Here is a 24,406-nt window from a genome sequence, read left to right as displayed (position 1 = left end):
CTTTCCTGAAAAACGCAAAGGCCACTTGGCTTTCCGCCTGCCCGCCAACCTTTAAGTTGGACGGACAGCATTCTCATGTGGCTCAATTGATTTCTTAATGGCTTAATAGGCTGTTTACATTTCGGCGGACATGCAGTTGACTCTGGTGTGTGCCCGCCGAACAAAATATCATGATGACATCGGGATGCACGCCCGACATCATAGCACGTCATTTTATGTGTTGGCGTGTTGGACCCGCCTCCGCATGCCAACCAGAAAATTCTGCCCAAAGAAGTTTAGTTTCTCTGCCATTTCCTTATTCCCCATTATAAATTCTCCTGACTCCGCTTGCTACGGACCCACATTTGTTTTTGCTAGTCTTTTCCTTTTTACATACCTATAGAAGCTTTCCTAGTCTGTCTTTATGGTAGAATTTTCAGGTCAGCAGGCGACCGTGACCAGCTCCGATTTCACGCTGGCTGGCCAATTAACGGCCAGCCAGCATGAAAGGCATGCTGAATGGCTCAGCGCCACCGGGGCGGGAAGAGGGCAAGTGCTGATGTCAGCACGGATGCGGGGGAGAGCAGAGAGCTGCCCCAGGGAGCCGACGAATTTGAAGTCAATAACGACAGAATCTAAGGTCTGGGAAAAATATCCATGCATCAGAATGAGTCATGGACGTTATAAAAATTCTGTGCAGAGATTTAAAAAAAAATTTTAATTCTGGAAACCTCATTCTGCCCTTGCATGTGGTTTCCTGAAAAATGCAAAGGCCGCCTGATTTGCCCGCCCGCCAACCATAACGGTGGATAGGCAGCGAAAAATCCCTGTTAATTAATACCTTAACGGTCTTAATAGGCCTCTTAACTTTTGGCAGGCATGCTGCCAACTCTTGTGCGCGCCCGCTAACTGAAATACCAGGTGAGTGCACGATGACATCAGGACAGCTTGCTCGACATCATCACGCGCTATTTCACGCTCAAGTATGTTGGATGGGTGCCTGCATGCCAAGTGGAAAATTCTGCCCTATGTTCCTTGCATATTCTATTTCCCCTTTCTCAATCTTTTTACTTGGTCCTCCTTTGCAGAATTCTAAAATGCTCCCAATTCTCACCTTTTTTTTGGCAACTTTATTTGCCTTTTCCTTTGATCTAATGCAATCCTTAATTTCTTTCATAAGCCAAGGTTGGAACACTTTCCTTGCTGGATTTTTATGCATTAAAGGAATGTATTTTTGTTGTAAACTATGCATTAGTTCTTTAAATGTTAGCCAGTGCCTGTCTACCATCATACCTTTTAACATAGTTTCCCAATCAACCAAAGCCAATTTACTCCTTAAACCCTCATAATTTCCTTTGTTTAGATTTAAGGCTCTAGTCTCTGATTGAACTACAAAACTTCCAGCATTTATCATGCCCTTATTATAATCCTGGCTGGGACAAGATAACAAATGGGGAAACAAATACATACACATATACAGAGAAGGGATAAGGAAAATGTGCACAAATGGAAAATGACACAAACAAAGATGAGGGAGAGACAACTGGGTAAATAGATTGGCACATAGACCATATCTCAGGCAAAAACAAACTGACCAATAATAAAGACATAGGACATGTTTAGTAGCACTTAAAGGTCAAACAATACTCAAATCTTTCCAGAGCTATGAAAATGCTGGCCAGTGAAATACATCATACTTTCTTTCGCCTTTGAGAAACGTTTCATCTTATTGTTTGATATTATGCACCAGCTGTAGCAAAACAATGATGTAAACTTGATAATTATCAATTAAAGTAACCTGACCAGTAGTGTTAATCTGCTTGCTATTTGCCCAAGAGAAAATTAGGCTATTGCACGGAACACAGAGTGGACCAACTCTTTTTTAAAAATTATTTCCCCTTTGCTTCACCAAGCCATAAGTCATTTGCAGATAAAGGCTTACTCCAAAGTAGCCTATCAATGGTGCTCCAAAAACAGGCCCTTAGAAATACACAAGATTGATATAAGGTAACAGACACTCTCAACTTGTGGGTAAACAACACACGTCTATTCAAAGTCTCCTCATAGTTTCAGGGATTAGGTAAGGACGCAACAAGTGGGATTGTGTCTTCAATCCTTATTGTTTACTAAATGGACCATGCCACTGATACAGTGGCTAACTAGAACAGCACCACTTCAGTCAACAAAGGAATGTGTATATATAACAAATATATATTACACTATTAGAAGCAGAAATTAAATACAAAATTGATATTACATTTTTGGGTGTTTAAAAGTATATACAAATCCCATGGGCATTCGGTGGCACACTATAGTTTCCTGAAACAGATATATAACTGATCAATTATGTTGCTGTTTCTTTCATTAGTAACATACCCATGCAGTTCTTCATCATCATAAATCCGCTTTCATATCCTTCAAAGCATTCACAATCAAAACTTCCAGGTGTGTTAACACAAGTTCCAGGGCCACATAAATCAGGTGAGATACGACACTCATTAATATCTATAATCAAAAAAAAATTTAGTCAAGGATAAAATGTAATTTTATTTTTTAAAACTAGGCAGTAGGAATACTTTCTTTTAAAGCAGGGATAAATTCAGTAAATATTGTCGCTTGCTGAGGCTTCTTGATTAATATTTTGATTTCAGCTTTTGAGAATTAAAGTCCCTCTTTGTAGTTATATTTAATACAGCACAGGTAAGATCTTAAAACAAATGCATCAGCCAGTGGCAACAGAGCAATTTTCCAAATCCATGTTACAATGAGCAACCTTGCTTGTCAGAGAAGTATGGTGGTGAACATTTCACCTGCAGTTTTACGATATGTGCTGGCAGCAGAGATGTGGCTGCTTGCTGCTAGCATTGGCTTAAAAATGTAACTTTTAGCACATTCATATTGAATTCCTTTCTTTGCTATTTTAACAGATACCTACTCATTTTAAATAATGGAGGAAGGAATTTCATAATACTCTTGAGACCTCACTTATTTTCCTCAGCTGCAAGTTCTTTGAACTAGAACGGTGAAGTCCAAGAACCATTAAATATTGGGCTGGTGGGGGGCAGGGGAGGGTGATGGTGAGAAGGGCAACTAGGAGAGTGTTGATTGTAATGACAGGGGTATGACTGGGAGATAGGGATATGAATAGCAGTTTTTTTCCACCTATACCAATGTGGCCAGTGGCATATCTTGTGCTTGTGGGCTGATGAGATTGCTTCCTGTCCACCTTTTCTATACCTAAGCAGGGAATTCTAACTTAACAAAAAAGTTAATTTGGATCAGGTGTTGGAGTGGGAGTGGGCGCTGTTGAAGTCCGAGAGTCCAGTTTCCTAACCCACGCCCACTTCAAACTTGCCTATTTCCAACTTTAACTTAGGCCAGAAGGAGGGTAAGTGACAAATCTGCTCCAAGGAGGCTGGCTGGTTGGAACTTAAAATGTTGTCATTCTTGTTTTCAACTTTAACTGTTGTCAAGAAATCTAGCTCCATCAAAGTGAGGAATTGGCTAATTCAGGAAGTAAGTGCCTTTATACCTCCTTCCAGCATCCAGGTACCTGCCTGAGGAGACTTTGTGATTGGGCATGTTCTCATGGACTGCTAAAATTATTAATCAGGCTGGTCTCCTGGTGGGGAACAGATCAGTAACGTGATGGATGTGCTGTGGAGTTACAACTCCAGAGTGTGAAGAAATCCTGAATTACGGGTTCCCTACAACTTTCTGACTGACCCATTTCTTGCACGCTATATTTTCAACGCTAGAATATTCTAACAAAATAAAGTGATCTAAAGGCAATATTAAAAAAAATACACCGAGGATTCTACCATGGCTTCAGTTTGTATCAGGTTTCACTTTGTGCAAAAACAATCTTTTGTGAGGTATTCCCCCTCTAAACTAGTTATTATTTCCAGAGGTGATAGGTGAATAAGTGACATACCTGTACAGTTTCTTTCTTCTGAATCAAGGGCGAAGCCACTGTTACATTTGCATCTAAAGCTCCCAATAGTGTTTCTGCACTTCCCATTACTACAGATACCTGGTATTGTCCTGCATTCATTGATATCTGGAAAAAAAGAGATCTGTAATTTTTATTTTGAATGACATCAATTTCAACTGATACACAAAGGTTATTCAAATATGCAGCATTGTACTTTGAAGTCTGATGTTGCAGCAAAAGATTATTTTCCCCTCTTTTCATATACAAGCCGACATGAATGAGCAGTTTATATTTCCAACTGACATCAACTTTTCAATGTCACTAACTTCCACATAAGCCCAGGATCTGTTTCTGCACCCTTTTACTCTCAGTAAAACAAAATGCTAGATAATGTTGAGATGAGGGTTAGGGGGCTGCATTTTGCTCTGCAGGAGAAGTATAATGTGTTGGATTATTTATATACTTTTTTTATTGTGTTGGTAATGGTACTGTCTAAAGTTCCTATCTGCAACTTCTAAAAAATTCAACACAGATGCTGGGCTAATGCATTTTTTTTAAGTAGTATAATGCAATTATATACAAATATCTTAATTAATGTGCAAGAATGCTCAGCAGAGTGAAAACCCTATTGTTTTTAAACAATACTTACAGTGTGAAAAGCAGTCATATCACATAAAAAGAAAACTCAGACTTACATGTTAATTTCTTTGTAGGATGTGTCCAGTATCTCTGTGTTTTACATGGCTTTTATCCAGTTATTTGCTCTTTTAATATCTTCATAATTATTTGATAGATTTTTTTTTAATGTTAATCTTAAACTAATTTATCAAGGGAAACAGAGGGGGATTGGATCAGCTACACATTTTACTTTCAATTGAAGTGAATGGACAGTAATACCAGGCATGGTGAAAATGGGTAACCGATCTGATCCACTGAGTGCATTAGGTTAAAATTACCATCCCACTATCACGTGAAAAAGTATACTGCACAGTGTCAACTTTGCATATCTCATGAGTATTGCAAAAGTACTGGATCTTAACTGATAGTGAAAGACCTTCCCCTCATCTGAATCTCTCTATACCATGAGGAAATGATGTTCCCTGGATCCATGCAATGTTGGTCGAAAACTGGCTGTCTGGAGGTGAGTTTTTCTCCCTCTCTCCCCTTCTGATTTTCTTTTCATTTCTTTCTATGAGGAAGTACTTAACTGTTGCCTAGCAATATTTCAACACGACAGCTACAACAATTGTGATGGAATGTGGCCTTCATGACATGTGGATGTTTGGGTTTTGGATGGAACATTCCTTTTTGGCAATCAGTGATAATATCTACTGCTGTAAACAGGACAATTTACAGTGAAAATAATGTAATAAATAGAGACAATATTTACTGTCATTTGTAAATATTTTAACATTAAAAATTCCTAATCTGCTTGAAAAATTCAAATGCATTTCACTTCATGTGCCCAATGCCCTGCCCCATCACCTTGGCCAGGAAAAGCATACTGATAAAGTAAAATATTACTGTAGTCTTTGTCACTGCAAATGACTCCACTCCCTGGTTTCAATTTTACATTGCTGTTTGTTTACCTCAGATTCTGGGAGAACAGCTTTAGGCTGATAGGCAGCATAAACAACGGTACAAACCAGTTGGGTCAAATGGCCTGCGTCTTGATGTAAGTGCAAATTCAACTCTCATCCTGTTGATAGGTTTTTACAAGATTACAATTCAGCTCAAGTAAGGGAGTCTTTTATGAACATATGAATTAGGACCAATAGGCCATTCGGTCCCTTTGAGCCTGCTTCATCATTTAATTATTTGATTATGGCTGAACTGATTGCAGCCTCAACTCCTCATTCCCACCTCCCCCCAGTACCGTTTGACTCCAATGTTAGTCCAGAATTTATCTACCTATGTCTTAAAATATTCAATGATTCTGTCTCCACCACTCTCTGGGGAAGAGAGTTCCAAAGACTGACAAACCTTGGAAAAAAAATTCTCATTTCCAATTTAAATGGGTGACCCATTATTTTAAAATGTGTCCCCTAGTTCTAGTCTCTCCCACAAGGGGAAATATCCTTTCAGCATCCACCCTGTCAAGTCCCCTCAGGGTCTTATATGTTTTAATAAGGTCACTTCTCATTCTTCTGAACTCCAATGGATACATGCCCAGCCTGTCCTACCTTTCTTAATAAGATAACTGCCTCATCCCAGGTATCAATCGAGTAAACCTTCTCTGAGCTGCCTCTAATGCATTTATATCCTTTCTTAAATAAGGAGACCAAAGCTGTACACAGTACTTCCAATGTAGTCTCACCAATACCTTATACAACTGTAGCAAACCATCCTTATTTTATATTCTATTCCCCTTGCAATAAGCAACAACTCTCCATTCGCCTTCCTAATCACTTGCCGTATTCGCATACCAACTTATGATTCACATACCAGGACACCCAGATCCCTCTGTACCTCAGACCTCTGCAATCTCTCTCCATTTAAATAATATTCTGCTTTTCTATTCATCCTGCCAAAGCGGATAGAGTTTACATTTTCCTTCATTTGCCAAATTTCTGCCCACTCACTTAACCTATCTATATCCCTTTGCAGACTCTATGTCCTCTTCACAACTTACTTTCTTACCCATTTTTGTGTCATCAGCAAATTTGGCAATCATACATTCGGTCCCTTCATTCAAGTCATTGATATAAATTGTAAATAGTTGTGGTCCCAGCATTGATCCCTTTGGTACTCCGCTTGTCACGTCTTACCATCCAGAAAATGACCCATTTATGTCTATTCTCTGTTTCCTTTTAGCTAACCAATCCTCTGTCCATGCTAATGTATCACCCCCAACACCATCAACTCTTATTTTGTGTAGCAACCTTTGATGTGGCACCTTGTCAAATGCCTTCTGGAAATCTAAGTATAGCACATCCACAGGTTCCCCTTTATCCATGTTATTTGTACTTTCTCAAAGAACTGCAATAAATTAGTGAAGCATGATTTTCCTTTCATAAAACCATGTTAACTCTGCTTGATTACAATATGATTTTCTAAGTGCCCCCCTATAACATCCTTAATAATACGTTCCGGCATTTTTTTTCTATGACAGGTGTTAAGCTAACAGTTTCCTGTTTTCTGTCTCTTCCTTTTTTGAATAGGGGAGTCACATTCACTATTTTCCAATCTAATGGGACTTTTCCAAAAACTAGAGAGTTTTGGAAAAATAAAACCAAAGCATCTATATTTTCAGCAGCCAATAATGTAAATGTTCTAGGTTTGGTCACAAACACTGAGTTCTCACAATTCAATCTAAACTATCTAAAAATTTTAACTACTTCTTGATCTAGTCCTATTTTACAAGATAACTCCCAGTAATATGCGTTTTGCATCTTGAGTCAACCCACTGCCAAATTTCAGAGCATTTGAAAATCCAATTATTTTGGATGTACGTGCTTTATTCGTTCAGATTTAATTAAATGAACTGGTTGTAGTATAAATGTTTACTAATTGAATATGTTGTTCGCACTTCACAAAAATCTCAATTTGTGTGGAATCCAGATAGAACCATAAAATAGAAAAGTTACACTGAAGAAAGAGGCCATTCAACCCACCATCTCTGTGCCTGCCAATAAAAGAGGAAAAAGAAACTAGCTGCTCATCTTTAATTCTACTTTCCAGCGCCTGGTCCAAGGCCTTGCAGTTACAGCACTTCAAGTGCAGATCCAGGTACTTATTAAACGAGTTGATGGTTTCAGCCTTAACCATCAATTTAGGCAATGAATTCTAGATGCCCACTACCCTTTACGTGAAAAAGGTTTTTCCTCATGGCACCTCTGATCCTTCTACCAATCACCTTAAATCTGTACCCCCTGAATTGACTGCTCAGCTTGGGGAAACAGGTCTTTCCTGTCTACTCTCTCATGGTCCCTCATAATTTTGTACATTTCAATTAGGTCACCCCTAAGCCTCCTCTGTTCTAAGGCAAATAACCCAAGCCTATCCAATCTTTCCTAGTAACTGCAATTTTCAAGCCCTGGCAACATTCTTGTAAATCTCCTCTGTACTATTTTCAGAGCAATTATGTCCTTCCTGTTATGTGGTGACAAGAACTGTATTCAAAATTCCAGCTGTGGTCTAACAAGCATTTTATACAGTTCCATCATTACATCCCTGCTTTTATATTCAATACCTAATCCAATAAAGAAAAGCATCCCATATGCTTTCTTTACCACCTTATTCACCTGTCCTGCCACCTTCAGTGACCTGTGGATATCCACTCCAAGGTCCCTCACTTCCTCAGCCCCTCTCAATATCCTCCTGTTCATTGAGTATCCCTTGCTTTGTTTGCCCTCCCCAACTGCATTATCTCATACTTTCCTGGATTGAATTCCATTTGCCACTTTACCACCCACTCAACAAAGCCATTGATACAATTCTGGAGACAACAGCTATCCTCTTCACAATCAACTACATGGCCAATTTTTGTGTCATCTGCAAATTTCCCAATCATGCCTCCCACATTTAAGTCCAACTCATTACTATATACAACAAACAGCAAGAACCCCAGCACTGAGCCCCGTGTAATGCCACTGGAAACTGCCTTCCATTTGCAAAAAATCCATCAGCCATTACCCTTTGTTTCATGTTGCTGAGCCAATTTTGCATCCAACTCACCACCTTCCCCTGTATCCCATGCGATCTCACCTTTTTGACCAGTCTGTCACGTGGGACCTTGTCAAATGCCTTCCTAAAATTCATGTAGACAACATCCACTACACTACCCTCATCAATCCTCCTTGTTACTTTCTCAAAAAATTCTATTAAGTTAGTGAGACATGATCTTTCCCTTACAAAACCATGCTGACTATCCCTGATCAATCCATGCCTAAGTGACAGTTTATCCTGTGTCTTAGAATTGATTCCAATAATTTGCCCACCACCGGAGTCAGACTGACTGGCCTATAATTTTTTGGCCTCTCCCTCGCACCCTCTTTAAATATTGCTACAACATTTACAGACCTCCAATTCTCTGGTACCTCACCTGTATCAGAGCATCCTCTAGTTCCTCCCTGGCTTCCTTTAACAACCTGGGATACAATCCATTTGGCCCTGGTGATTTAAGCTTCAAGGATGTCAGTCCCTCAAGTACTTCCTCTCTCATTATGATTATATCTAATATTTCACACTCATCCTCTTTAACTAGAATGTCTGCATCAACCCTCTCCTTAAGTGAAAACAGAGACAAAATATCCATTGAGAACCCTGCCCACATCTTCAGCACAAGTTATCATGTACATTTCTGATAAGCCCTACCCTTTGTCTTAATGTACTGGTAAAACATCTTTGGGTTTTCTTTGATTTCACCTGCCAATATTTTTTGTATCCTCTCTTTGCTTTCCTAATTTTCTATTTTACTTCATCCCTGTACTTTCTATACTCCCTACCCTTTCCTTAGTTATTCTCTTGGTCTTAATGTACCAGTAAAACATCTTTGAGTTTTTTTTTGATTTCACCTGCCAATATTTTTTCGTATCCTTTCTTTGCTTTCCTAATTTCCTTTTTTACTTCATCCCTGTACTTTCTATACTCCTCTAGGCTTTCTACAGTATTTAGCTTTTTGTGACTGTCATAAGCTTTCTTTTACTGTTTTATCTTACTTTGTATGCTTCCGAATAACCAGTGGGTTCTAGATTTGGCAGTACCACTCTTTTTCCTTGTGGGGAAACGTTTACACTGTGCTCATAGGATATCGCTTTTGAATGCCTCTCACTGATTTGACACCAATTTCCCTTCCAGTAGCTGTATCCAGTCCATTTGCGCCAGTTCGCTTCTCAGCTTTGTAAGATTTGTCGTCCCCCAACTTAGAACTTTTACCCTTGTTCTATTTTTGTCCTTGTCCATAGTGATGTTAAATCTAAATGTATTATGGTCACTATCTCTAAATTGGTCACACAGTGCTACTTCATCCACTCGCCCAGCTTCTTTTCCTAAGCCCCCTTTCGTTGGGCTTGTTATGTGCTGGTTAAAATGTTCTCTTGAATGCAGTTCAAGAATTTTGTGCCTTCTGTGCCCTTCACACTATTCATATCCCAATTCATATTAGGGTAGTTGAAGTCCCCAACTATTGCTGCCCCATTGTTTTTGCACTCGGAAATTTGTCTACATATTTGCTCTTTTAACTTGCTTACACTATTTGGGGGTCTATAGTACACTCCTAACAATGTGGCTGCTCCTTTTTTATTTCTGAGCTTAACCCATATGGCCTCATTTGATGCTTCATTTAGTACATCATCCCTCCCCGCAGCTGTAATTGATTCTTTAACCAATAATGCTAAATCCCCCACCTTTCTTTATCTCCCTCTCTATCCTGCCCAAAAACTATATCCAGCGATATTGAGCTGCCATTTTTGCCCTCTTTAGGCCAAGTTTCCATTATAGCGATATCATGCTGCCATGTATTTATTTGTGCCCTCAGGTCATCAGCTTTATTTGCTATACTCCTTGCATTTTCATATACACCTTTTAACACTTTCAAATTCCCGTGCTGTTCACTTTTTAATCTGTGCTTCTGTCTTTCAGAGTTACTCACTAATTCGCCATCTCCTGCTCTGAATTTGCCCTCAGGTTTCCAGCCCCATGCCAATCTAGTCTAAACAGCCCCCCAACAGCACAAGCAAATCTCCCTGTGAGGATATATGTCCCAGTCCTGTTCAGGTGTAGACCGTCTGGCTTGTGCAAGTCCCAACTTCCCCAGAACCAGACCCAATGCCTCAGAAATCTGATGCCTGTTCCCTACACCAACTTTCTAGCCATGTGTTTAATCGCCCAATTCTCCTATTTCTATACCCTATTGCACGTGGACTGGGAGTAATCCTGAAATTACTGCTTTAGAGGTCCTGCTATTCAATCTCCTTCTTAGCTCCCTAAAATCTGCTTTCAGGACCACATCCTCTTTCATACCTAAGTCATCAGTTCCAACATGGACCACAACTGTAGGTGATCACCTTCCCCCAGGAGAATGTCCTGCTGCTGCTCCCCGACATCCCTGACCCTGGCACTAGGGAGGCAACATACCATCCTGGGGTCACGTCTATGGCCACAGAAATGCCTATTTGTTCCCCTTACTAACAATCTGTTATCGCTACTGCTCTTCCCCTCTTCCTCCCCTCCTGTACAGCACAGCCACCTGTGATGCCACAAACCTGGCCCTGACTGCACTCCTCTGAGGAACCAATGCCCTCATCAGTATCCAAAACGGAAAACTGACTGGCAAGCAGGACCCCAGGGGACTCCTGCACTACCTGCCACATTCTCTTAGACAGCCTGGTGGTCACCCATTCCCTTTCTGCCTCCAGGCTCCAAAGCTGCAGTGTGATGACCTCTCTGAACGTGTTATCCACATAGCTGTCAGCCTTGCAGATGCGCCACAGTGACTCCAGCCATCGCTCAAGCTCTGAAATCTGAAGCTCAAGGTTCTGCAGCTGGTGATATTTCCGTATGTGGTCACCTAGGACACCGGTAGCGTCCACGACTTTCCACATATTATAGGACATGCATTCCACATGACCGAGCTGTCCTGCTATGGCTTCAATTTACTTCCCAGATCCTAGTGTAGCTTTTCTTTAAAGCTAATTCTGCATTAATCAGAATTCAGAATTAACAGCAATAGGATTATGGATGTAGAAGTATAAATTCTGTCACATTAAATCATCAGTATCTACAGCATCATTGTTTCTTTCAATTTGTTTTCCTCCTCTCTGTTAGTATTGAGATGGCCAGTTTCGACGTTAAGTCTAGATAACCAAATAATTATTAAACTATGGAGAAGTCTAATATTACCCACATCCAGGGTTGAGGTAGCACTTTTTAAGAACAGGTATTTACCTACCAAACAAGAACAAGAATGTTGCCCAATCTACCGATTAACTGCCCATTCCTCATTTCCTTGAGAAAAGTTTGTATGGCTTATACCATAATATAGTGTATTCATTCCACTTAAGGTTAGAAACATTAAAGTTGCTTTATTAGCTTTTTTTTTGAAACACATTTACCTTTTAACAAAGGTTTCCCATTGGGCTCTCCTCTGCTAGAAAATCCTGATCCACGTGGGCAAAGAGCTTTGTAATCACTTGTGCCTTCCTCAGGACATCTTTCGCAATCTGGTCCCCAAGCAGCACCGACAGAACAGCAGCAAGCATCAACGCGTAATCGGACTGCTAAAGGTTGTGTACATTCATCTTCATCATATTTCAAATAGCATTGCTCCAAACGAATATCTGACAAAATTGAATGTCAATAAAGGTTAACATTAAAGTAAAATACTATGGATACTGCAAATCTGAAATAAAAAGTGAAAATTCTGGAAATATTCAGCAGGGTTAGCAGCTTCTGGGGAGAGAGAAATAAAGCTAATGTTTCAGGTGAATGGCCTTTCATAGAGGCACACATATCTCCGAGCCAAAAAAGTGCAGTTCTGCACTGTTGGGAGGCACCATCTTTCTGACATGGGCTTGATGGGCTGAATGGCCTCCTTCTGTGTCACAATGACTCTATAAAGTGATTGACGAGTTTATATGGATAATTAGGAGAGATTGAGATTAACATGACTATATCTTCATGTCTCCATGTTACTTAAAGCCTGTCTGTCTTTCAATTTACTACGGTTTAGTGTTAGTAGGCACAGAATGTAGAGATCAATGGTAGAATTGTATATGTTTTTAGTACCTCACTGTTTGCTGTAATTAGGCTGGAATTATGATGCATGAGTTTTTATAGTGCATCATGAACTATAGAATCATATTGTATGACAGAGTTATCATGTTGGATTGTGTAATATAAGCTCATTAAAGAGTAAGATCTGATTCTGCAGTTGTGACAACTGAAGTCCGGTTTAAAGTAACAAAAGAAAATAGAACAGAAAATCTGGCAGTCCAACAGTGGGGAGACCACCACTGCTTCACCTTTTAGGCCTCAGTTTAAACTAGCAGTTTGGGTCTCAGTGACATAATCGAAGACTAATCTGCATATTTAAAGATAGCCATCATTGGAATGGGTGCCCTAGCTGCCTATAATTTAATTTTGCATTTGGCTAAATTGCAGCCTAAAGGGAATGGCTAAATTTCTCATTTCATTTTCACCCTTGCTGTGCTTGGTGGAAACTAGGCAGGTGGCTGGCGTTAAAATTAACCCTTTTATCTTAGCTATCTAAGTTCTTAGTGATGTAGTCAAGCCAGGCTGAACATGGCACAATCAAGATGGGGAAGAAAGTGACACATTCTGGACCTAAATAACTTAAACCATGCCTCCTTTCCACAAAAACACCTTGGAGCAGCTTCAACATCAGTTACAAAACTGGAGTCAATGGGAATCAGGGGGAAAACTTTCCACTGGTTGGAGCCATACCTAGCACAAAGGAAGGTGGTTGTGGTTGTTGAAGGTCAGTCATCTCAGCTCCAGGGCATCACTGCAGGAGTTCCTCAGGGTAATGTCCTTGGCCCAACCACTTTCAGCTGTTTCATCAATGACCTTCCTTCCATCATAAGATCAGAAGTGGGGATATTCACTAATGATTGCACAATGTTCAGCACCATTCGCGACTCCTCAGATAGTGAAGCACTCCATGTCCAAATGCAGCAAGACCTGCACAATATCGAGGCTTGGGCTGACAAGTGGCAAAAAACATTCACACCACTCAAGTGTCAAGCAATTACCATCTCCAACAAGAGAAAATCCAGCCATCGCCCCTTGATGTTCAATGGTGTTACCATCACTGAATCCCCCACTAACAAAATCCTTGGAGTTATCATTGACCAGAAACTGAACTGGATTAGCCATATAAATAGCATGGCTACAAGAACAGGTCAGAGGCTAGGGATCCTGCGACAAGTAACTGACCTCCAGACTCTCCAAAGTCTGTCCACATCTACAAGGCACAAGTCAGGAGTGTGATGGAATACTCTCCATTTACCTGGATGAGTGCAGCTCCCACAACACTCAAAAAGCTTGACACCGTACAGGACAAAGCAGCCCGCTTGATTGGCACCACATCCACAAACATTCACTGTCTCCACCACCGATGCACAGTAGCAGCAGTGTATACCATCTACAAGGTGCACTGCAGGAATTCACCAAGACTCCTTCGACAACACCTTCCAAACCCACAAACATTACTATCTAGAAGTACAAGGGCAGCAGGTAGATGGGAACACCACCACCTGTAAGTACCCCTCCAATTCACTCACTATCCTGACTTGGAAATATATTGTCGTTCCTTAACTGTCGCTGGGTTAAAATCCTGGAACTCCCTCCCTAACAGCACTGTGGGTGTACCTACAGCATATGGACTGCAGCGGTTCAAGAAGGCAGCTCACCACCACCTTCTCAAGGGCAACTAGGGATGGGCAATAAATGCTGGCCTAGCCAGCGATGCCCACATCCTATGAATGAATAAAAAAGAAAAATCAGTTACAAAAGATCTGTGATCTCTGCTTTCAGTCTAGTGAACAGTGTATAGTGATAATTAGATAACATTGGAAGAGAAATTAAAACAACTTAAAATGAGGAGAAGTAGTTATATATCTTTTGAAATGTCTATAATTGAAATACTAAATGAATGCTTAAGGACATATCTTGACTAAAGAGTTGAGAGATGATACCATTTTGCACATTATGAAAAACTGCAATGAAAAGCTGAAACAAAAACAGTAAGTGCTGGAAAAATTAAGCAGGTCACCTGTGGAGAGAGCAGACAACTTTCAGGCATGGCCCCTTCATTAGGACTCAATGGGCAGGTTTTACATCCCGTGGGCGGGCACGCACCCAACCTGATCGGGAGTAAAATAGAGCGCAACAACATCAGGCAAGCGTATCAACATCATCGTGCACTTGTGCAATATTTTGGTCAGCGGGCACACTGGAGAGTCAGCAGTGTGTCCGCCAACAATTAAGTGGCCTATTAAGGTCATTAATCAATTTAAACTTATTTTTCACTGCCCGTCCAACCTTACGGTTTGCGGGTGAATGAATCGCCAGGCAGCCTGTGGACTTTTTAGGAAACCTCATCCACGGGTGGGATGATGTTTCCAACATTAATTAAAAAAAATAATTAGGTGAGTGAGTCCTATGTGGGGATATGTTTTGCACATTTTCAGAATCTTTATTTTTGATTTTAATATTTTTCAGCTCCCTGAGGCAGCTCCCTACCTTCAGGGAGTTTTCAGTGCGCACTCCCCCTCGCATGTGCAGACTTTTGCACTCATACTCCTCCACACCAGCAGTGCTGAGCTTCTCAGCAAGCCTTTCATGCTGGCTGGCTGTTAATTGGTCAACCAGTGTGAAATTGCCATTAGGAGCTGATCACGGGTGGCGGACCATTTCCCGGCCGCTCGCGGGCCCACCCGCCCTATGACCTGAAAATCCTGCCCAATGTTTCAGTCCGTTAAGTTGTGTCAGCCAGGCAGTTAGTTTAGACTGTACCTGAAGCAATTTGGACATGGAAAGAAAACGTTTTGAAGGGTCCGTTCCTGAAAAATTTACTTATCTGTCCTCTTCACAAATGATGCCTGATCTGCTGAATATCTCTAGCATTTCCTGTTTTTGTTTCAGATTTCCAACATCTGCAGTAGTTTGCTTTTTGCTCACGGATGAAAACTTGACTCTTTCACCAGTGTTATTGGTGTATCTGATCAAAACTCAGTTATTCTGGTTCTCTCATTGAAAGTGGGTCTGATTGTTTGAGTTGTACTGTTTCCATATTTGTAAGAAATTAAAACTAAATTTGTTTGGTAATGATTATGCACATTGCAGACAGACTTTTATTACTGGACCTATTAAAAAGCTCCCTTATAAAAACACAGCTAACATGGAACAGCTATGTCAAAAGGTTTGGAGGGGTCAATCATTCAGATGGATGATTGTCCATTGGCAATTTAGATATTGGTTCATGCCTTTAAGTCAAGGTTTACGTTTCACAGAACACAAGTAATTCACTATCTTACTTTTTGTTTTCAACTTAAGTAATCACTAAAATTAACATACACAGAATGAGAAAATGCTATTCTTCCCATCAAGATCATATCGTGGGATATTCAATTTTTAAGTTCTTGACAACTAGCAGCTGCATAAATTAAATTAAGTTCAACAAGAAAAACAAATTTGTCTGTTCAGTAAACTATTTCCTGCAGTTTTTTCCAGCAAAATTACAACATTTAATTGAACAGGTTGAAAGGTCTCTCAGTTTAGACATGTTGCAATGCTGATAGATCGCCAAATACAATTTAATAATCCACCCACTGTGCATAATTAAGTAGAATTTCCATTCTGCGTATTACACTTAAATTGACTATTCCACCACCAGGGATGGTTAAGGAGCTCCCTGCAAGTGTAAGGGCACTGAAAACTTTCAGGTATTATGGGGAAATTAATTGGAATGCATTTATATTAAAAATATATTGATTAATGAAAAAATCCCCAGTTTTATTAAGCATAACAATGCTTCAATTTAATTTATAGCACCATTCTAAAAAAAAATCATAATAGATGTTGAAACAAACATGCAATATTTGAATATAGTTGTGATACCAACATATCTGGCTGAAAAATATGGCATATACTTACCAATACATGTGCGTCCACTGCTGTCCAGGGTCATACCATTCGAACAGACACACTTAAATGATCCAGGTGTATTCACACACTCAGCATTGGTGCACACCCCAGGGAACACTGTACACTCATTTACATCTTTAAAGAATTACAAAAAGGATTGCGATTAAAAATGTAATGGTTTGAAAAAAAACACAAGCAGACGCAATACTACACAATTTAATAAATGTTTTACATTATGAAAGTACAAACATTCAAATCCAAGCAGATTAAAAAGTATAACCTGGACTAAATAATCAACAATCTGAAATTATTTCTGGAGTAGCACTATTCTAACTGGATAGAGAAAATTAAAATACTATATTTAGGTGACCACAAAGCTTCCAAACTCATGAGCAATGTCTATTTATGATGCCAATCACAATATAATATGTTTCTCTTTGAGCGAGTGAAGTTATTATTTAAGTGCTCTGTGATCTTAAAGTGATGTCAAATCCATGGCAAATGGCCACTTGCTGGGACTAATCATGAATATACTTGCATTCTGGATAAATGTCCTGTTCTATGAAGAGCACTCCATCCCTCAGATCCAGCCCTAATATAGTCATCAAACTAGCTGACAAGGGTGATGCCGTTGTTGTCTGGCATATCGACCTAGCAGTGGCCGAAAGCCAACTCTCCGAAACTTGTTCCTACTGCCCCTAGACCATGGCCTCACCATGGAACATCAAGCCATTGTATCCAGGACTGTCACTAACCCATCTCCTCTGCAGATCATTCCTCCACATCCTTCAGCCTCAAAGCCCCTAAACCCAAACAGCCTATTTCTACCTCACTCCCAAAATCCATAGCAGGATTGCCCTGGTAGATCCATTGTTTCAGGCTGCTCTTATCCCACTGAACTGATTTCTTCCTATTGTGCTTCTATTTTATCTCCCGTTACCTAGCCTGTTCCTACCCACATCTGTGACCATTCCAATGCCTGTTGTCACTTCAACAGTTTCCGTTATCTGTCTCCAATATTCTCCCTTCACTTGGATCCCTCCCTCAGGCCTCATAACTTCTCTAGATCTTTTCATTGAGAACAACTGGCATGACATCGGCTGTTTCAATTTCTCTGCTCCCGTCACTTACCCTAACCTATCTTCCTCTGAACTGGCAGTGCTTAGTCTTCTCAGGTCCAAACCTAACAATGTCATCAAACCTGCTAGCAAGGTTGTTGACCTGAAGCATTAACTCTTTTTCTCTCTCCACGGATACTCTGCCCAACCTGTTGAGTATTTCCATTATTTTCTGTTTTTATTGCATTAATACAAATGTTCATCCTATTCTTGAGTTTTTAGATGTTACCTGATCAGGCATTTATTTTTATATGCTTTATTTAAATTTCCACAAGTCTGTAGAGTATATTTGTTGTTACTGATGAACTTATATCACATTCTAGTAATTGGATTCGAGAGATAGCAACTAGTGGGCAGAGACACAGAAATATAACAAGATTCAGGAGTAACTTACCCTCACAGATTGTTCCATTAACTCTTGTGTATCCTCTAGGACAAACACTGTCTAAAAACAAAACAAAATTACTTCAATAATCATTTTTAAATGGAAAATGTAACAAAGACATGTAACTAGCTTAAATTAGAGGGAACTGTTGTCCTTTTGGTTAGGCAGAAGTTTGAAGGGTGCAATAGTGTCATCTCAATATTTTTGTGAAATGCAAGTTACCTTTTGCGTTGCAATTTACAAACTTAGCAGGAAAGCCATCAAACTACGATTGGCAACAATCCCTTCTTTTAAAATAATAATTTTTGCATACGTTAAATGAAATTGACAATGAAAAATAACTTTCAGATCAAAGGTATTTCTTATTAATACACCAGCTTAAAGTTAATTTATACTGCTGTGGTACTACAACTAAAAATATAAGATCGAAATACCATGTTAGTTAGCTACATCACCATGTAGGCAATTAAAATCTGTATGAAGATGCAGCTAATAGTTTTACCATTTTATTTTGTAAAACTAAACACATTTTGGTGTGAATCCCCTATTGAATTTACAAGGTACTATCTCATATTTATGGACCTCAATTTTATTCTCCTACTCAAATAGATCCCAAGTCTTTAATGAATTTCTAAGTGACAGTAGTATTTTATTGCCTAATTTTGGTCTCTTCCACAAATACATAATAAGTCCTTATTGAATGTAGCAATTAAAGTTCATCAAAGTTAAACCATATAAAAGATGTATTTTTCTGCTTTTGCAATTATCAGTTTCTGGTACAATTCAAGCCCACCATTAAGTCTTTGCTAATGTTTTATTACAGTGAGCTGAGTTTCTGCCTAAATAGAGGTCAGTTTTCTCACAAGTCATCTAGACAGAAATAACTAGAATTCTTTTAGAAAAACCCAGCTGTTTTTGTAAAGTGACAACCACAAATTTAATTATGTTAAAGCAGCATGAAGAGGGAGAAGACTGGAATGGATTCACATCAATTTTATCATGATGAATTAATGTTTAAGTGGTGTAATGTTTACACCAGGCTTGTGCAACCCTTTTCACATGTGGGGGCACATTTCAATTTTTCTCACACTCGAGAGGCTGAGGGGCAAATTTCAGAAAGATAAGGTTTGGCATAACGTTAAACATGAATTTCAAAAACAAAAGCTGATGTTTGAAAAGAAACAGCTTCCTGAGCAAAAAAAATCACAAACATAAATAATTTATTTATTATTCATTTCTTTTAAATTAAGACAACCATTCGAGTGTTAAAGGTTGAGTTTGTATGTCCAGCTCACTCCCAGTCTCAAGATGCTCACTTACTCATCCTCACTACTGAGTGGGTGAGAGTGCCTGTTGGTGTCTGGGGTGAGGGTGAATGAGAATCCTGAGACTGGGAGTGAGCCAAGACACACACTCTCCTCCCTCCCTATCACCAAGACACACACACAGAATCGCCCTCTCTCTGTCTCAGACACACACACCCACTCACACAAACTCACCCTCTCCTCTCCCACACACTCTCCTCTCCCTCTCCCCCACACACTCTCCTCTCCCTCTCCCCCACACACTCTCCTCTCCCTCTCTCACTCACACACACCCATCCTCTGTCTCTCTCACATCCACACACTCACCCTCACTCTCTCCCACACGTTAACTGTCTCTATATCTCACATGGACAATTCTCTCTCTCTCACACAGGCAGGAGCCCTCTCTCGTATACACACTCCCCCCCCACTCTCTCTCACGCACACATACACACACACACAGGCACACACAACCCCTCCTCTCACACACTCATTGGCACAAACACCCCCTCTCTCACACACACACACACCCTGTTTTTCTCTCTCATGCACATTCACCTTCTGTCTCACTCTTTCTCATGTACATTCACCCTCTGTCTCTTTCTTTCTTACGCGCATTCGCCCTCTCTCTCTTTCACACGTGCATTCACCCTCCCTCTCTCCTTCTCACGTGCATTCACCCTCTCTCTCTCTCTTACGCGCACTCACCCCCTCTCTTTCTCACACACACGCACCCTCACCCACCCTCACCCCCTCTCACCCACCCTCACCCCCTCTCACACACACACTCACCCTCTCACACACACACTCACCCTCTCTCACACACACACTCACCCTCTCTCACACACACTCTCACCCGCTCTCACACACACACTCACCCTCTCTCACACACACTCTCACCCTCTCTCACACACACACGCGCCTTCTCTCTCACACACACGCGCCTTCTCTCTCATGCAGACATGCGCCTTCTCTCTCACACGCACACACGTGCCTTCTCTCTCACACACACACACGCGCCTTCTCTCTCTCTCACACATACGCGCCCTCTCTCTCTCTGACACACGCGCCCTCTCTCTCTGACACACGCGCCCTCTCTCTCTGATACACGCGCCCTCTCTCTCTGACACACGCGCCCTCTCTCTCTGACACACGCGCCCTCTCTCTCTGACACACGCGCCCTCTCTCTCTCACAGACACACGGGCCCTCTCTCTCTCACAGACACACGGGCCCTCTCTCTCTCTCACACACACGCGCCCTCTCTCTCTCTCACACACACACGTGCCCTCTCTCTCTCTCACACACACGCGCCCTCTCTCTCTCTCACACACACACACACGCACCCACTCTCTCGCACACACACACTCACCCTCTCTCACACACACACTCACCCTCTCTCACACACACACTCACCCTCTCTCACACACACACTCACCCTCTCTCACACACACACTCACCCTCTCACACACACACACTCACCCTCTCACACACACACACTCACCCTCTCACACACACACTCACCCTCTCACACACACTCACCCTCTCTCCCATACACACTCACCCTCTCTCACACATACTCACCCTCTCACACACACACACACATGCACCCTCTCTCTCTCTCACACACACGCGCCCTCTCTCCCACACAAACACGCGCCCTCTCTCTCTCTCTCACACACACGCGCCCTCTCTCTCTCTCACACACACGCACCCTCTCTCTCTCTCTCACACACACGCGCCCTCTCTCTCACTCACACACACGCGCCCTCTCTCTCTCTCACACACACGCGCCCTCTCTCTCTCTCACACACACGCACCCTCTCTCTCTCCCTCACACACGCCCTCTCTCTCTCCCACACACACGCGCCCTCTCTCTCTCCCTCACACACGCGCCCTCTCTCTCTCTCACACACACGCGCCCTCTCTCTCTCTCACACACACGCGCCCTCTCTCTCTTTCTCACACACACGCGCCCTCTCTCTCTCACACACACGCGCCCTCTCTCTCTCACACACGCGCCCTCTCTCTCTCACACACACGCGCCCTCTCTCTCTCTCACACACACGCGCCCTCTCTCTCTCACACACACACGCGCCCTCTCTCTCTCTCACACACACGCGCCCTCTCTCTCACACACACGCGCCCTCTCTCTCTCACACACACACGCGCCCTCTCTCTCTCTCACACACACGCGCCCTCTCTCTCTCTCACACACACGCGCCCTCTCTCTCTCTCACACACACGCGCCCTCTCTCTCTCTCTCACACACACATGCGCCCTCTCTCTCTCACACACACGCGCCCTCTCTCTCTCTCTCACACGCGCCCTCTCTCTCTCTCTCTCTCACACGCGCCCTCTCTCTCTCACACACACGCGCCCTCTCTCTCTCACACACGCGCCCTTTCTCTCTCTCACACACGCGCCCTCTCTCTCTCTCACACACGCGCCCTCTCTCTCTCTCACACACGCGCCCTCTCTCTCTCTCACACACGCGCCCTCTCTCCCACACAAACACGCGCCCTCTCTCTCTCTCTCACACACACGCGCCCTCTCTCTCTCACACACACGCGCCCTCTCTCTCTCTCTCACACACACGCGCCCTCTCTCTCACTCACACACACGCGCCCTCTCTCTCTCTCACACACACGCACCCTCTCTCTCTCTCACACACACGCACCCTCTCTCTCTCCCTCACACACGCCCTCTCTCTCTCCCACACACACGCGCCCTCTCTCTCTCCCTCACACACGCGCCCTCTCTCTCTCACACGCGCCCTCTCTCTCTCTCACACGCGCCCTCTCTCTCTCTCACACACACGCGCCCTCTCTCTCACACACACGCGCCCTCTCTCTCTCTCTCACACGCGCCCTCTCTCTCTCACACACACGCGCCCTCTCTCTCTCTCACACACACGCGCCCTCTCTCTCTCACACACACACGCGCCCTCTCTCTCTCTCACACACACGCGCCCTCTCTCTCTCTCACACACACGCGCCCTCTCTCTCTCACACACACACGCGCCCTCTCTCTCTCTCACACACACGCGCCCTCTCTCTCTCTCACACACACGCGCCCTCTCTCTCTCTCACACACACGCGCCCTCTCTCTCTCTCTCACACACACATGCGCCCTCTCTCTCTCTCACACACACATGCGCCCTCTCTCTCTCTCACACACACGCGCCCTCTCTCTCTCTCACACACGCGCCCTCTCTCTCTCTCACACACACGCGCCCTCTCTCTCTCTCACACACACGCGCCCTCTCTCTCTCACACACGCGCCCTCTCTCTCTCTCACACACGCGCCCTCTCTCTCTCTCACACACGCGCCCTCTCTCTCTCTCACACACGCGCCCACTCTCTCTCTCACACACGCGCCCTCTCTCTCTCTCACACACGCGCCCTCTCTCTCTCTCACACACACGCGCCCTCTCTCTCTCACACACACATGCGCCCTCTCTCTCTCTCACACACGCGCCCTCTCTCTCTCTCACACACACGCGCCCTCTCTCTCTCTCACACACACGCGCCCTCTCTCTCTCACACACACGCGCCCTCTCTCTCTCTCACACACACGCGCCCTCTCTCTCTCTCACACACACGCGCCCTCTCTCTCTCTCACACACGCGCCATCTCCCTCTCTCTCACACATATGCACCCTCTCTCTCTCACACACACGCGACCTCTCTCTCTCACACACGCGACTCTCTCTCTCACACACGTGACTCTCTCTCTCACACACGTGACCTCTCTCACACACGCGACCTCACTCTCTCACACACACACGACCTCACTCAACACACCCTCTCTCTCTCTCACACACGCGCCCTCTCTCTCTCTCACACACACGCGCCCTCTCTCTCTCACACACGCGCCCTCTCTCTCTCACACACGCGCCCTCTCTCTCTCTCACACACGCGCCCTCTCTCTCTCTCTCACACACGCGCCCTCTGTCTCTCACACACGCGCCCTCTCTCTCTCACACACACGCGCCCTCTCTCTCTCTCACACGCACGCGCCCTCTCTCTCTCACACGCACGCGCCCTCTCTCTCACACACACACGCGCCCTCTCTCTCTCACACACACACGCGCCCTCTCTCTCTCTCACACACACACACGCCCTCTCTCTCTCTCTCACACACACGTGACCTCTCTCTCTCACACACACGCGACCTCTCTCTCTCACACACGTGACTCTCTCTCTCACACGCGACCTCTCTCTCACACACACGCGACCTCGCTCAACACACCCTCTCTCTCACACACACGTGCCCTCTCTCTCTCTCACACACACGCACCCTCTCTCTCACACACACGTGCCCTCTCTCTCACACACACGTGCCCTCTCTCTCACACACACGTGCCCTCTCACTCTCTCACACACACGCACCCTCTCTCTCACATACACGCGCCCTCTCTCTCTCTCACATACACGCGACCTCTCTCTCTCTCACACACACGCGACCTCGCTCACACACGCGACTCTCTCACACGCGACTCTCTCTCACACGCGACTCTCTCTCACACGCGACCTCTCTCTCTCACACACACACGACCTCGCTCAACACACCCTCTCTCTCTCTCACACACGCGCCCTCTCTCTCTCTCACACACACGCGACCTCTCTCTCTCTCACACACACGCGACCTCTCTCACACACGCGCCCTCTCTCTCTCACACACGCGCCCTCTCTCTCTCACACACGCGCCCTCTCTCTCTCACACACGCGCCCTCTCTCTCTCTCACACACACGCGCCATCTCTCTCTCTCTCACACACACGCGCCATCTCTCTCTCTCTCACACACGCGACCCCCCTCTCTCACACACGCGACCCCCCTCTCTCACACACGCGACCCACCTCTCTCACACACGCGACCTCTCTCTCTCACACACGCGATCTCTCTCTCTCACACACGCGACCTCTCTCTCTCACACACGCGACCTCTCTCTCTCACACACGCGACCTCTCTCACACACACGACCGCTCTCACACACGGAACCTCCCTCACTCACACACGCGCCCTCTCTCTCTCTCACACACACGCGCCCTCTCTCTCTCTCACACACACACGCCC

At 43.6% G+C, this 24,406-nt stretch overlaps 1 protein-coding gene across 1 annotated transcript in view; it reads right to left on the bottom strand.

The window, feature by feature from the left end:
* The window catches only part of LOC121272136 (fibrillin-1-like), a 639,088-nt gene that overhangs the window by 178,497 nt on the left and 436,185 nt on the right, over positions 1 to 24,406 (bottom strand). The window contains exons 22-26 of the mRNA XM_041178628.1: positions 18,035 to 18,085; positions 16,532 to 16,657; positions 11,968 to 12,192; positions 3,914 to 4,039; positions 2,356 to 2,484 (exon numbers count right to left, since the gene is read on the bottom strand). Coding sequence (XP_041034562.1) covers positions 2,356 to 2,484; positions 3,914 to 4,039; positions 11,968 to 12,192; positions 16,532 to 16,657; positions 18,035 to 18,085 — 657 coding nt within the window. The remainder of the gene's footprint in view (positions 1 to 2,355; positions 2,485 to 3,913; positions 4,040 to 11,967; positions 12,193 to 16,531; positions 16,658 to 18,034; positions 18,086 to 24,406) is intronic.

The sequence above is a fragment of the Carcharodon carcharias genome, chromosome 32 (genome assembly GCF_017639515.1).
Source record: "Carcharodon carcharias isolate sCarCar2 chromosome 32, sCarCar2.pri, whole genome shotgun sequence".
In the NCBI taxonomy this organism is placed as follows: Eukaryota; Metazoa; Chordata; class Chondrichthyes; order Lamniformes; family Lamnidae; genus Carcharodon; species Carcharodon carcharias.
Note: the sequence above shows the minus strand (reverse complement) of the source record. Positions and strands in the feature narration are given on the sequence as shown.